The sequence below is a fragment of the Euprymna scolopes genome, chromosome 19 (genome assembly GCF_053919585.1).
Source record: "Euprymna scolopes isolate OS-2025 chromosome 19, ASM5391958v1, whole genome shotgun sequence".
Taxonomy (NCBI): domain Eukaryota; kingdom Metazoa; phylum Mollusca; class Cephalopoda; order Sepiida; family Sepiolidae; genus Euprymna; species Euprymna scolopes.
The window spans coordinates 76,269,862-76,285,572 of NC_136500.1; the positions used below are offsets into that span (position 1 = coordinate 76,269,862).

The window sequence follows — 15,711 nt, forward strand, 5'->3', positions numbered from 1 at the left end:
GGTTCACAAAATTTGCTGGTCCATCTTGTCATTTGGATGAAACAGCACCTTCAAATTCACGACGTCATCCAGTTTAGTTATTTCCTCGAAAACAGTTATCCCCACTTAAAAAATAGTGAGATTTCTAAGTTAATTGCCAAGGAAATAATTAGTATTCGGCAAGCAGTCAATCCACAATTGCCCTTGTTAGGGTAACATTATATAGGACAGAAGGTCAATATATTTTGCTATAAGAGGGCTAAACAGATTGATAGGAAATCTCTTGCAGCAATCAAAGTGAAAAGAATGAAAGAACAGTTAGACAGACTGTTTGATATATCTTCTTGTAGCTGTAAACTTTCTGTCTTGAGATGTGATGACTTTGCAGTAAAGTGCAAGACAGAAAATTGTCAAACAAGGCACATAATCTGCACTTAACCTCTAACAAGGAGGTAAAATTAATTCTATAGATTCACTTGCAATTATGTTTCATTTTTGTGGAAAATAAAATAATATATTGGTGTTTATTATGTAATCTGGCTCTATTATAAAACATGCAAATTTTTCAATTTTCAGGTTCCACTAGAACTGCCATTTACAGCAATTTTTAAATTAATTGATGGAACAACAAAAAGCCTAAGATTTACTGGTCCTTTGGGGAAACTTGTATCAATAATTATCAAAATTTGCCTCAAGTAGAATTCTAAAAAATTAGTGTCCCTCCCGATCATCATTATCTGACAGCAGAAAAAACAAATAATTTAAGTGTGAAGACCAGAGGCTACTTTTTGAGTATGCTGTTGGCATTTCTTGTGGAGAAGTTAACTTAGAAAATTGGGCCCTTGAATCAAGGAAGATGGCTAACATAAACCACAATATTAATGTGTTTATGGACTAGAGTTGTCTATCCTCAAACACTATGATAAATTAAACATTTTGGTCAAATTTATCATCCAAGTCTATGCAGTTAGTTGGTTTGAGATCAAAACCAACAATATTTTTTTTAACCAACAACAGTATATTTTAATATGATTCAGAGAACAAAACAGTTAACTGAAATCCAAATTACTGTTTTAAACTGTTCCAAATATCGTGCTTTTGCACTACTTCCGGAAAATATAATATCGATGATAAACTCAGATGAATTGGATGTGAGAGAAGAGGGCATTCAAAGGATTTTGTCCATTAAGTAAATAAATATTTATCCTTTAAATTTTATTAGTTTTCTTAATTTACTCAAACAATAGTTAGTTTTCATATTACATCGCAAAAATATAAAAAATAAGTGTTTTCAAATAATTGTTTTGCTTCTTTTTTTTTTTGTTGCTTTTTTCCAGAAATAGTAAATAACTAAAAAAAAAAAAAAATGAAAAAGATTACTACTATCAATTTTGCAGCCATACACTGTTCAAATTTGATTGATTTTTCTCAAGAAGTTGTATATGGGCAGGAAGCAAGACATAGACACATTATTACAAAGTCATTGTGCCAGCAAATTAGACCTTCATTTTCCTCCAAAGGAAATTATAAAGAACAAATTAGTTCTATTATAAGTTTACATTATTGCCTCCAATAAAAAATTAAAATACATGGTTCTGTAACTTGTATCAAGTTGTTATATTGTATAATACGTCTCCACATATCTTTTTCAATTGTGAAATTTAAAAGACTTAGTTGCTAATTAGCTTTTTTTTTTTACAATTTTTGTTTAATCAATGCAATAAAAGTTTAGATATTTTGCTAGTTATGATTCATAATTAAAATTATAATTCATGTATTTATTTTTCTTTCAATGTATTTCATATAAATATATCAATTTTAAATTTCAAAGTCAGTGTTATGAAAAATGCTATGAAAGTGAAGGATTTTTCAGCATTTTTCTACACGATTTTTAAAATTAAATGCTCAATTTTCTGTTCAAGATGGAAATCTAATTTCTAGTATATGTTCTTATCACATCAAATCCTAACTATCATCACCAGTGCCATGTTGATTTTCTGAAAAAAGTTGCAAATCGACCTGCCCTAATACCATGATAGTACAGTTTAACCCGGATATAAGGGACCCGAATATAAGAATGGATTTAATGAGATTTTGTCTGGTCCCAAATTAGAGCCTGTGTTAATGTATAGGATAACCCGAATATAAAAAAACCCATACATAAGTACAACCCGAATATAAGAGACATGTAAGGTCCCAGTAAGAAGTATCTTATATCCTGGTTACACTGTATTTAAAAAAAAAAAAAAGAAAGACTGAGATTATCCACACATTGTGAATTTGCCATTCCACTCCTGACACGTTCTTGCTTGCCCACGCAGAGGCAGATGACCAGGGGACAACAGATTCTGATGTGGATTTTTATCAGTCACGAGAGCTGCCTTAGCTGGATGGCTTTGACACATTACTATGTTGCTATCACCCTTACTATTGTGAGGAAGGGCTGGATTTGTGTGTGTGCAGGGGAGATAACTGTCATCGCATGTCAGTGGTTTCCGTTTTAAAAAAAATATATTTAAATTCTTGTTTATTTTTATTTGGTTTTGTAGCGTCAAGACATAACGGGAACTCAAGTGCGAGGGGAAATTCATTTGCTGTTGGTTGGAGATCCAGGTTGGTTGAAATCGATTCTTCTCCTTTATAGTGTTCTCCGATTTACGCTTCACACCCTTGCATATTTATCTACATTTACCTAGCATGGTCATCGGTATCGTCTGGGAACATGAACAACAATATAGAACAGTTATAAAGTGTGTAATGTAACATCTCTCTACCTTTATTATTATTATTAAATGCCCTTTGAAGAATCTAAGATCCTGGATATGACTTTAAACACATCCAGTGATGAAGGCTCATTTGGGAGCTGTGGAGAATGTGATTTACCCCTTGGTTATCCTTGTTCCAAGGTTGACTTTGCTCGAGTAGCACCAGGTGCTACTTGAGCAGGCTGTCTGAAGATATTAGCTTTCTGACTAAAAATACACCAAACATTGGTATTATTGTTTTTTGCCTTTCCCTCTGCAAAGTAAAAAATTAAAACAATTTTCTTCTATAAAACAAGCCAAATACCACGAATAAATATTTGAAGATATAAACAACTTGAAGCATATAAACTTTTTTCCAAACTTACTATATTCGGCATTAAATAACCTGAAAATGGTTGCTATACCATAAGATAAAAACACCAACCAACCCTTCTTCAACTGAGAACAGAAGTTTTGGTAATGGTGCATAAAAGGAGACAGGAAGTTGGCACACGCGTCTCTCAATGTAAGTATGGAAGCACAGAATCAATACAATTTTCGATTATATTTTATGTTTATTTTTTTTAACTTAATTAAACATAGTTATTTAAAAAAAATATGCGACTAAAAAAAATAAAACAATTGATAAAAAAAGTTTATGTATTTTTATAAATTTTTTGTTAATATATTTTTTCAAATATTTAGGTTTTGTTTTTTGGGTTTTTTTTTTCAAATATAGTTAGTTCTTTTATTTAAACCTATGTAATCTTTTACAATCTTTTTGTATCAATTATTATTTTTTATTTTTTAATCACATACCTTTTTATCAATTTAAAAAATTTTTTTATCTCATATCTTTTCAAATAACTGTTTATTTAAGTTAATATATTATATATTTTGTCAAAGTATTTAAATATTTTTAAAATATATTTATTTAAAGAAATATAAAAAAAATATGAATGTGTCACAGTTTTAGCAGTTTAAAAAGGGGAATGGGCAATAGAAAATAGTTTAACAGTTTAAAAATGTGAATATTTCACATATGTTAAAAATGCTAAATTCAAACAACATAATAAGTGCGAATAGATTACACAGATTTAAATAATAAAACTATATTTGAAAAGAACAAAAAAAACAAAACCTAAATATGCTTGAAAAAATATATTAACAAAAAATTTTTTAAATTTATAAAACTGTATAAAAATACATAAACTTTATCAATTGTTTTTTTTTTTTAATCACATATCTTTTTATGCGATTAAAGAAGAAAAAATATAATTGATAAAAAAGTTTACATATTTTTATTATAAGGAAGTGAAAAAAAAAGTAAATATAAAATATAATTGAAAATGGTATTGATTCTGTGCTTCCATGTTTAAATGAGAGATGCGTGTGCCAACTTCTGGTGTGTTAAAAAGTTCCTGTCTCCTTTTATGCACCATTACCAAAGTTTTATCTAATATTGGAATGATTTATTGGAATTGGGCATCAGAAATATTTTAGCCAAATTTCATATTCAAAAACAATTTAAAAAAAAAATTTTTTTGTTTTTTTTGTTTAAAAGTAAATTTTTCTATTTCTAGTATTAACAATAAAATGATAAATACTTTTTGCTTTTAAAGTACACTTAATACTAAAATTTGTAGATTATTCTGATGAATTTAGGTAAAAATGGCACCAGGTGAAATGGTACGCATGCTTAAATACAAAAAATTGGCACAAGTGAAAAATATAGATGTTATTTTCACAATTAGTTTATCAAATTATTATTTTCAATCAATTGCGAGCAGTTATAGTCAGCTAATACAGTTCTAACTTCCAGTGTAGTGCCACCGGAAGCAGTGACAAGGCAATTAAACTCCTTCACTTTTATTGTTTTTCAGTATTTCTATTGTGAAGTGATTTATTGAAATATAGGTGCAGCTTAGATAAATAGGTCCTGCAGACAAGCCTCGTTCTGAAAAATCTGAACAGTTACGTCACGTGACATGTGACACTGGTGCTTCTACCATTATTGACCCTTTTTATGTTGACTTACCTTTGGTTGCAATTATTTATTTATTTATTTTCACTTGTTCTTGTTCATTGTTTGTTATGTTTATAGTAATAAATGTTCGAAATTTCTTTGAATTTTGTCTTTCTTTAATTTTTAATTCTTTAAATTGCTTCTTTTTTAATTTTTTTTTTTTTACTTTTAGCTTAACTCGCTTTTATATTTCACCATTTCGTTTTTTAGTAATAAATGCTTCTCTACATTAAAAACTGACCTTGTGTTCAACTCTATTCTCATGAGGAGACAAGTAAATAGGAATAATATGGTGGCTGAAAAACGTTTTTCGACCCCCAATAAAAGCATTATAATACATGTAAACTCTGAAGAATTTCCGCCATGCACCCTTGTTAACAACTAGCCACTACTTGTGTTTCAAACTTTAAAAAAAAAAGAAAAGAAAAAGCGCTTTAAAATAGTAAAAGCACTAAAGCTTTTTTCGTTTGTTGTCTTTTTTTGGAAGGGGGGTTTGAGGCGTCCCTATTATCCCAAAGAACCAGCTATGTAAACACTTTACAATATTTTTCAATAATTAAAAAAAAGTTCTTTATAATAAATTTTTATTTAAAATAAAGAAATTATTTCCTAAAATATTTTGTTTATATGTTTACATTTTGTTTTTAAGTAAAATTAAGAAATTAATTTAAAAAATATTGTTTATATCCATCTTCATTCAAAAGGGTTACTTTTTGGTAGCTTCGGTTGTTGACCTAAATTTTCCAAATGTCAGAACAAGGCTTGTCTATGGGGCCTACTTATCTAAGCTTCACCGAAATATAATATAAGAAAAGTACATTATCGAAAAGTATACAATAAGAATTAACAAAATTATACAAATTTTATCACACAACATATAAAAACATGTGCGATACCTTGTCCTCATCAGTCGCCAACCAGGATGATAACACGGTTTCAGTAGCTCAAGGCGGTATGATCCCAACATTGTGTGCCATGAATTTCTTCACCTTTCTCCTCTCTTTTGGCCATGTCATCATCTCTCACATAGGCCCATATGCACATGTGCATAATGAATAATTAAATAAACAATTATAATTGCATGTAATATTATACAGTTGGTCCAGGCAATGCCAAGTTAGTTGGACGATTATCACTATGATCGTTATTGATATTTGTAAAAATCGAAACAGAAAGAATGTTATCAAGACGAGAGGTATTTTTTTTTAGGATAAAAATTATTTATGTTAAAATAGTTCCCAAAAATGTTAACTTGGTGAAAAAGAATGTTAACTAACGTGAACAAAACTACATGACAAAAGCGGATCATCTGATTTGTGTCTTTCTTTTAGTAAATTTGTAGAATTAATGACGTACTGAGATAGTTTAGAGATACATGTAGAGAGATTAGTTAGCAGACAAATGGGAGTCTTGCGCTCCATGGTTTGGACTTGATGCCCGTGGAAGTCAAAGAGGCGAAATAGCATGGATTCCCTGCTCAACAACGATAGCCAACCCCAATGTTGTGTCCTGTGAATTTCTTTTCTTTCGTGTTCCTTTCTTGTTCTTGCTGTGTCATCGCCTTTCACACATTGGTGACTGCTGAGGAAGTGTACTGGCTCAAATAAAACAAGAGAAAGAAAAACAGACGCTGATACTTTTTGTACATATTAGTTGCACTCTGAGTGTGTGTGTGTGTGTGTATGACACCATCTACCCTCTGAACTCAAAGTCCACATCCACATCGACATCTATTGTTGAGGTAATAGATTAATTAATTTCTTTATCTAGATCTCCTAGATATCTTGATCTTGTCTAAACCGCAGTCTGTGTTCTACTGTGTATAACTTGCAATTGTCCTCAACTGTTACTGTTTTCAACTGTCACAACCCCAAGACTTCTGTATACCGTTCCTAACCGTTGCAAAAACTGTCTCATTTAGGTCACTCCTAAATGTGATCATAAACTAACTCTAACCATATTGATCTTCTTTATCCCAATCATCATCACTCCTTGACCAACAACCCCACCTCAGCTTCCTTTTGTCTTCCTTCGTGAACAACTGCCTATCCATTGCCTTCACACCAACCCTATTTCCTATACTTTTGTTTTTCCTAAATAAGCTTATTTGATTTTTTTTTTTTTCCTCTTCTTAAACCTTGGGGGAGAGTGAACCTCGAGAGTCTCACAGGTTTGTTTAGAGAAAAAATGAAGTAAAATAAGCTTTACAGCCTGAGCATTGCATACGAAATGTAATTAGCAAAACAAAAATGGAAGTAAAAAATGCCCCCAGACAGCACTGATTAGGTACAGCCAATTTAGTGATAAAAAAATAAATTATAATTGTCTTTATTTTTTATTTCTTTAATTTTTCGTGCTTATTTAGAATTAAACCTATTTTAAAACCTGTCATAATGTACGTACTCATCACGGAACAAAATATTATATTCCAAAATGTACATAAATTAATCAAGTAGCTTTATTTTTAATTAAGAAAATCAAAATTTATGAGTAAGCAAAAAGGGACTGTCTTGCCAACCATCTTAAAAAAAAAAAACGAGCAGATAACTCCACAATAATTCAAGCTTGTGCGATCAGCCTTGTAATGCTAATGATGTAAAATTGTTTAAAAATGATTTTCTTTATAAAAAAAAAATTGTTTGATGATTTTTACATCTTTGTTTCATGACAAATATGTATATCGCAAATATTTTTCTGCAATTTAATTTTTAAAATAGGTTAAATTCTAAATAAGCGCCTTTAAAAAAAAATTTTTTTTACTCCTATTACCTCCAAATAAAGCAAATTGCCACCGAGATATAAGGAGTTACTGTGAATTAAGGGCTAACCTACAGAGATATTCTAAAGAAATTTTTTTTTTCTTTCTTGCTAAATGTCTTAAATTTCTCGTTTTGAAAAGTAAATATTTCATTTGTTTTCAGCTGTAGGGAAATTATGGTGGTTGTTTGGAATAATAACAAAAATCCAAAAATTTAATTTCAACTAAAAACAATGTTATTTACTTAATTGTCATGTCAAAATTAGTAACATGTTACTACATTACATAAAACATTTACTTTCATGATTCAGCGATCCACCATTATTCTTTTGAAATGTAACTTAAACAACGGAAGTAACTCAAAGTTTGGAATCTATTTATTCTTTCAGTAAAACTTGCAATTTTCTTCAATAATTATTTTTCTACTTTATCAATTATTGTAATTTTTAGATACATGACTAATTTCAATCTGGCAATTAAGTAGATAACATTGCTTTTAGTTGAAATTCAATTTTTCGCTTATCGTTATTTTTTCAAATAACATATTAAATTAGGAAGCCTTCTTAAAAGTATAAATGATTAATTTTGAATTTTGATATCTGACATTAGATTATAAAAGTGAAAAAAAAAAGCCACCTTCACTTGAGTTGACTTACAAATGAGAAATATTTTTAAAACCCTATACAGATAACTACTTCAACTAGTTATTATATCAACTGAAAAAAAATCTGTTGATTAATTTGAGAATATTTGGTGACTAGCTGTACCTGTGCAACCACATCCTCGTCCACTCAACAACCAACGACCCCCAACGTTGTTTCTGTGGTATTCTTATCCTTTGCCTTCTTTTTTAGCTGTGTCATTGTCTCTCATATTAGCAGCTGCTGAGGGGGCACGCACAGGTTCACAAGTATAAAAATAAAATAAAAAAAAAACACAAAATGCACAACCTCCAACTTCCATCCTGGAAATATCAGTTGCACTCTGGGTGTGTGTGTGACACCATCAACCTTCTACATGCTAACGTCTATATTTACGTCTTCTGCCAAGATCGTGTTTGTCAGTCGATCTGCCACAATTTGCATTTGACTGTCTAATTCGCTATTGTCCTTAATAGTCACAAACCCAAAGCTGTTTATAAACTGTTGCAAAACTCATTTTTGTTCCCATTCCATGCTACACCTTGATTAATAATCCTATCTTAGCTTTCTCTTGTGTTTCTTTGCGAACAACTTCCTTTTTTTTTGTTAATAAACTTCTTTTATTTAATTTCTAATACTTTGGGGGAAGGGGGGGGTTAATAGTATCACATACTTATTCAGTGTTGCAAGAAAGTCATTTTAGTCTTTTAATATTTTTTTTATTATATTCTTCAATCTAAAGTATAAATTACTCCCCTTGCTGTTTTTTTTTTTGTTTTTTTTTTAAGATGATTATGTAAAAATATTTCATACTAGCAGTTTTCTGAGTGGGACGAAATAATTAACAGAAAAATAAATTGCAACAAAATTTGTTATATTGCCAATAACATGGTACAACAATAACAAATTAAAATTGGTTAGCCAGAAGCAAAGTTTGATTTATCAGTTAAAATGTTATTTAGGTCCAACTTATAAAATCTAACTCGACAACTTCATATGTTAGATAGTGATATTAATTTTTTTTTCTCTTTCTTGAAGGTACCGGTAAGTCACAGTTCCTGAAATATGCAACTAAGGTGATGCCTCGGGCTGTTCTTACCACAGGAATTGGTAGCACTTCTGCAGGTCTTACTGTTACTGCTGTCAGAGTAAGTAATTTTAAGAATTTAGTCCAAATGATTGATATTTTATTTTTCATCTTTGATTGATATTCTTATAATTAATTTATCTAAAAAAAATACATTGTTTGCTTGGTTTCAAATTACTAAAAAAATATCTTAAAAATACAAAGCAATTTGTGTGATATATTTCATTATTCAAATGTGTGGTACTTATGGAGAATAGAGATTGCTTCACAGTCGGCATATTTAGGTCAGGTTACGCAAACTCCTGGAAGGTACGAAACAAACCTTTGTTTTTTTTTTTGTTTTTTTTTTTTAATTTTTAAGAAAACACCAAACAAAAACTTTGTTTTGTTTACTGAAAACGATGGCCAATGTTTAAAACAGTAACAAATAGTTAAAAATTAAAGGAAAAGTATAATTATAATCGAAAACAGTCATTGCATGGTAATTTCAATGAAAAAAAAAGGTAATATCAATCATAATAATCATAATATTTTGCAAAATTAGTTGTCAAATATGTCCAAGCCATTTTGGATAGATTTGAATGCTGAGCTTTTGGTGATTGTTGATTCTAATTTTATCATGCAAGCGCTATACATTCTTAGTACAAGGTTCATTCCAATTTGGAGAATTATTTTTACACTTCATTTCAAAAGTATATTACTACCAGATAATATTTAACCTTAATTAACATGTATAAAGTATAGACAGTGTTCTTGCTATTTCTTTGATTTGAATAACTTTGTTAACGAAAGGTACATACTTAAATCTGTTTAGTCAGTAAGTTTTGGCATGTATTAGTAAAAACAAAAACTTTATTTTCAATCAGTTTCACTGATTTTATATTTAATCCTGATCAATATTTGACTTTTTGTTAGTCATGAATGGAGGAAAGAAAGGTTTTCACTCATTAATTAATCATAAAATTTTATTTCCTTATATCTTTTTAAAGTAGAGTTTCATATTTTCTGTTTTGTCTTCCATGATTTCTAAATATTTCAAGTCAGATTATTGTTATTTAAAAACCTGAAAGCACAAAAATTTTGTGATTTTTTTTTTTTTTTTTTTTTTTTTCCTTATAATAAAAAATCAATGGCAAGTGTATTTTATTCTTCAGTTAATCAGAAATGATAATAATATAAAAAAAAATTACTAACGCAGTTGTATGATTTTATAACAGTTATGAGAATTATTTTTCATCCTGGTGTGTTGTGCTTTTTTTTTTTTTTTTTTTTAGGATGGTGGTGAATGGATGCTGGAAGCCGGTGCTTTGGTTTTGGCTGATGGAGGAATTTGCTGTATTGATGAATTCAACAGCATCCGTGAAGCAGATAAGGCAAGCATTCATGAAGCAATGGAGCAGCAAACAATTAGTGTGGCAAAAGTGAGTGGCTTTTTAACCCTTATCCTCAAGTGGCTTTTGGGTCTTAACACATTCGCTGCTAGCTATAAATCTATTCAGTTTATTTTCGTTGCCAAGGGTACAAGTATACTCATAGTTAGCAGCGAATGTTTTAATAAGTAGTGCCTTCTGTTACATGTCTGTCCAAGGATATGAACGAGCAACAAATTAAAAGAAAAAGAAACTAATAAAACTCAAAGTTAAAATAAAGAAATATTTATTTTAACATAAAACAAAACAATACAAATAATATTTACAAGTAAATACACTTACTTAGTATTACTGCTACTAGCTTTGAAAGTGATTATAAGGTCTATAACGTTGATAGTAAAAGGGAGATAACTACTAACTTAAAAATCAAATGTTTCATGTATGGGTAAAATCTAGTAATAAGAATATTGAAATATAGTTCTTTGATCAGTGAGGAATATACAAAAATCTTTGTATTTACCGAAATTCCAATTTCTTCAAATGATGCAGTGGTTAACTTTTAAGGAGTTTTTTTCAGTTGGATCCTAGAAACATTACCAGAGTTCTTAACAGCAAATCAGCAACTTAATTAACAACTAATGCAGTAGAATTTAGTAGTAGTGGAATTTTCTTCATTATTCCAGATTGTTCCTTTTTATAAGGAAAATGGAATGTCATAACACTTAATTTATCTAAATAAAAAATAATTATTTGCTTTGTTTCAAATTACTAAAATCTGCTGTAAAATGCTCTCTCATAACACTCCTCAGTAAAAAATATCTTTTTGATAATATATGAAGCCAATGCCCATCTGTTCATACAATGAAGGCTTTGCTATTTTGAGACTGATTTCAACTAAATTTTCAAATAGTATTACGGTCATCCCTGGAAATCATGTCATTATCGACTTTTTAATCTTTTTTAAAAAATGTTACACAAAGGCAATAGTTTTGTGCTATAATTTTGAAAAGATGTATTAATACAAAAACATTTGAAAATGGTGTTTAAAAAGAAAGACTTCATAAAATTACATTTAAAAATAAACAATCCTGAAAATAAAAAGAAAAACAACTAACTATATATCATCATTGTGATCCCTTTTCATGCAACTTCGGACTTCACCAACAGAAGGTATTGGCTATGGGCATTACATCCACGGCTGAAGAAGAGCAACAATTGTTTCAACAAATCTTTCAGAAAATCTCTAACTGCTGCAATGGGGCAGACGCATTCTAATCTGGGGCAAAGACACAAGAACATAACAGAACTTTAGATATGGTATTAGGCACATTGAAAGAAAACAACCTCACAATTGCACAATATAAAAGCATATTCCATAGTAAAGAAATCAAATTCCATGTTTTTTTTTTGTTTTTTTTTAGTGTTCAATACAGGGATCAGACTGACTCAAAAATAAAAGCAATCGGAAATTTAGAAATTCCTAAAACATTCGGGATATTCAGGGTATATGTAGTTTCTTAGGTCTCATCAATTACCTTGCAAAATGTGTTCCACAACTGGCAACACTCGGTGACCCTATATAAAGTTAATGCAATAAAAAAATGGAATGGCCATGGATTGAAGAAGAAAATTTTCAATTCAAAATAAGAATAGACAACAATGTTATACCTGTTGCACAACCGATATGAGAGACACCATTTCATATTCAGTTTAACATTTTTTTTTAATATAAAGGGAATATTTGCTTCTTTTTTGAATGACATTTTTAAACGTTTGTTTTAATCAATTTTCCAAATTCTAGCAAAAAACTGTTGCTTTTGTGTAAGAAAAATAAAAAAAGAAGCAAAAGAAATCAATAATAACAGATAATTCCTAGAGATGACCTTAATACTATTTAAAAATTTAGTTAAAATCAAAATAGCAAATGAGCAGCAACTTTATAAATTATTGTTGACCAAGGAAATAGTTTATTGAGCCATGAGTTTGCCAAGTTCCAATCCACTGACTTCAGTGGAATACTTCTATCAAATGAGGCATTTATTATTTTTAAACAAAGAGAATATCTGTTGGGTGTTCTCATTGAGATATTTTCAGCTTTTTGCATCCACCCTCCCTCTTCCTCTGGCTAACTGCTCTCCAACATTCAACTCCACTCTTCTTTCTCCTCTTCAAGCTATTCTCCTCTCTTTCTATTCTCCTGAGATTGCTTTATCCTTGGCTCATTCTGGTCTTTTGTTGGTGGTCATTGTTCAGCCGCCCAGAGGACACATTCACTGAACATAAAATACAGCTGCTCTCCAGACACAAAGCTGACTTCAGTGAGACATTTCTATCAAATCATTTACTTTTTAAAACAAAGAGAATATCTTTTGGATTTTCAGCAATAAAGTGGTGTCCTGTGACCGATTTATTCAGCATTTAGCACTATAAAAATTGGAAGTAAGTGCTGGTCTACTCTGCATTTGAAAATGAGCTATACTTACATTGGGATTCAAACTCTGTGGTTTTATTCCTTTTTAAATATTTTCTTATTTTTATGTCGGTTTCTATTTTCAGGCGGGGATGGTTTGTAAACTGAACACAAGAACCACTATTCTTGCTGCTACGAATCCTAAAGGACAGTATGATCCGGATCAGGTAATATCTCCCCTTACACTTTCTTAATTTTTCTTGCAGATCAAAATAAAGCAATTTCAGTTCACTTACTAAAGGATTGATTGTTTTTGCTTGTATTTGTAGAGGTCTACGTAATGATGGGCCAGATCTCTTCTTTTTTTTTTTTTTTTTTTTTTTCTTACACAGTGATCACCACTTATCAAGGCCCGGAAGCCACTCAGGGATAAGGGTTATTGCAAGTACATTACGTTAGTGTGGAAATTTGATGAAGTGTTTACTTAAGGGGGCGGTTCATTAGGAATTTCGATTGAGGAAGTCTTTTTTTTTTTTTTTTTTTTTTACACAGTGATCACCACTTATCAAGGCCCGGAAGCCACTCAGGGATAAGGGTTATTGCAAGTACATTACGTTAGTGTGGAAATTTGATGAAGTGTTTACTTAAGGGGGCGGTTCATTAGGAATTTCGATTGAGGAAGTCTTTTTCTTTTTTTCTTTTTTTTTTTTTTTGTATCCTCTTGAACTGCTCCAATGTTGTTTACATGTACGTCGATGGATAACCACATTGGTAATGCCAAGTGCTGTATGTAAAACATGGTCCTTATGGCTTTGCCAGCAGAGATCCGGTGTAAATTTGCAAATGCAACATAACAAGCAGTCCTGGGTTATTAATTGTGATCTGTACCGACCAGACACTGACTAGTGATGGCAGATCAAATTTAGAATTATTTGATTAGGAAAGAGGCAATCTATTTATTTTTGCCAAGAAGCAAAGTTATTGCTTTTGTTTAACTTATGTACTAGCTGGCTTCGTCAACTTGTTATTACTTTTTTCAATAAAAAAAATATTATTTCTGTTATCATGAAGATAATTCAATGAAAAATTAATTAAAAAAATGAAAATGATATTCTTTTTGTTGTTATAAAGAAAATACAATGAATAATTATTGGACAATTTTTATGAAACTTATTAAAAAATTTCAAATCAAGGAGAAAAACATTCATTGTAAGGTAAGTTTTGTAAATAAATATTTATTTTTTGAATAACAAACAACTGATAGAAAACAAAAAATATTTTAATGATTTTTTTTCTTTTATTTCATTATAATGAAGATAAATATATTTTTTTATAATAAACGAATGTTAGCAAATAAGTGTTTTCTTAAATGACATTGGTTATTTTGATTTTATTAGTTCAGCATTCGGGCATTTTATGAAAAACTGTCCAAAAATTTTTTACAATAGCACAGTCTTTATTTTGCATTAGTACCCACAATGTAATTTCTATTCATTACTTGAAATCAAAGAAGAAAAAATATTCAATAAAAAAAAGAAGACAACTATTGCTTGTATTATGTGAATCATTTAGACTACTGTTCTCGTCTTGAGTGTTATTCTCATGTTTTGTTCAATGTAACTTCCGACCGTTCTTCAGATGTCTCTTGTTAAACTTTGGAATCTTTTTACTGAACTCCGGGAATCTGTATGTGTCATATATATGTAGTTTAAATTTCTGTGGTCAAATTAGGATAAAAAAGATATATATACATATAAAATATATTCCCATCACGCACACGTCTTTTAACCATATCTTATCTATTGCATGCTAATCATACCTCGTCTCTTTTGACCCAACCACATCTCCTCTTTCATGCTAATCATATCTTCCCTCCATGACTGCCAACTCTATATGCAAATTAATGCATATCTAATCCCCCCCACCCCACATGATCCTTATGGATCAGCTCGTACAAACCCATGTCCAGGGCCTCCAGAACAGCTAGCCCACACTACACGGCTAAGCACACAGCTAGCCCACACATCATGATGACGCCAAATAAAAAAAATCCAACTTTAATTGTATTTTAAGTCTTCATTTAAAGGCAGCAACTTTTTCATTGAAGTCGACCAAATCGCATTTTAAGTTTTTCATTTAAAAGTGGCGTCTTTTTTCTAGAAAATCGAACTGAATTGCATTTTAAATTCTTCATTTAAAAGCGATGACTTTTTTCTATAAAATCCATCTGTATTGCATTTTATTCTTCTCCATAACTTGATGGTATTTATCAATATCATTCTGTTGTTCTTCCGAAAGCTGCTGATATATTTCCTGAGCTACATCTTTCAATCGTAGTGGCAGGACTCGCTCCACTTTGGTTAGTTCACACAACTCACAAGTCAACTCTGGATCTTCTAACCATTCCATGATTGGAGTGTCCGTTGCTGCACCACCGTATTCGGCAATTAGCCGAATGTCAAATTGTCTATACACCATAGTTCTAATAAGGCTAGAATAGTTTGTGGTTAAATTGGAATAAAAACGTATATGGAAAATATATTGGCATCATGCACACATCTTTTTACCACGTCTGTCTTTTTCGTGCCAACCACGTCCCGTCTTTTTCGTGCCAACCACATCCCGTCTCTTTCGTGCCAACCACGTTCCGTCTCTTTCGTGCCAACCACATTTTATAATGTCTCTCCAGGTTTGGC

The 15,711-nt window shown here is 30.5% G+C and overlaps 1 protein-coding gene across 1 annotated transcript in view; it reads left to right on the plus strand.

Annotated features, from left to right (window-relative positions):
* Positions 1 to 15,711, plus strand: part of LOC145239763 (uncharacterized) — a 79,514-nt gene that overhangs the window by 44,610 nt on the left and 19,193 nt on the right. Inside the window, exons 10-13 of the mRNA XM_080103192.1 lie at positions 2,529 to 2,592; positions 9,187 to 9,296; positions 10,510 to 10,656; positions 13,162 to 13,242. Coding sequence (XP_079959318.1) covers positions 2,529 to 2,592; positions 9,187 to 9,296; positions 10,510 to 10,656; positions 13,162 to 13,242 — 402 coding nt within the window. The remainder of the gene's footprint in view (positions 1 to 2,528; positions 2,593 to 9,186; positions 9,297 to 10,509; positions 10,657 to 13,161; positions 13,243 to 15,711) is intronic.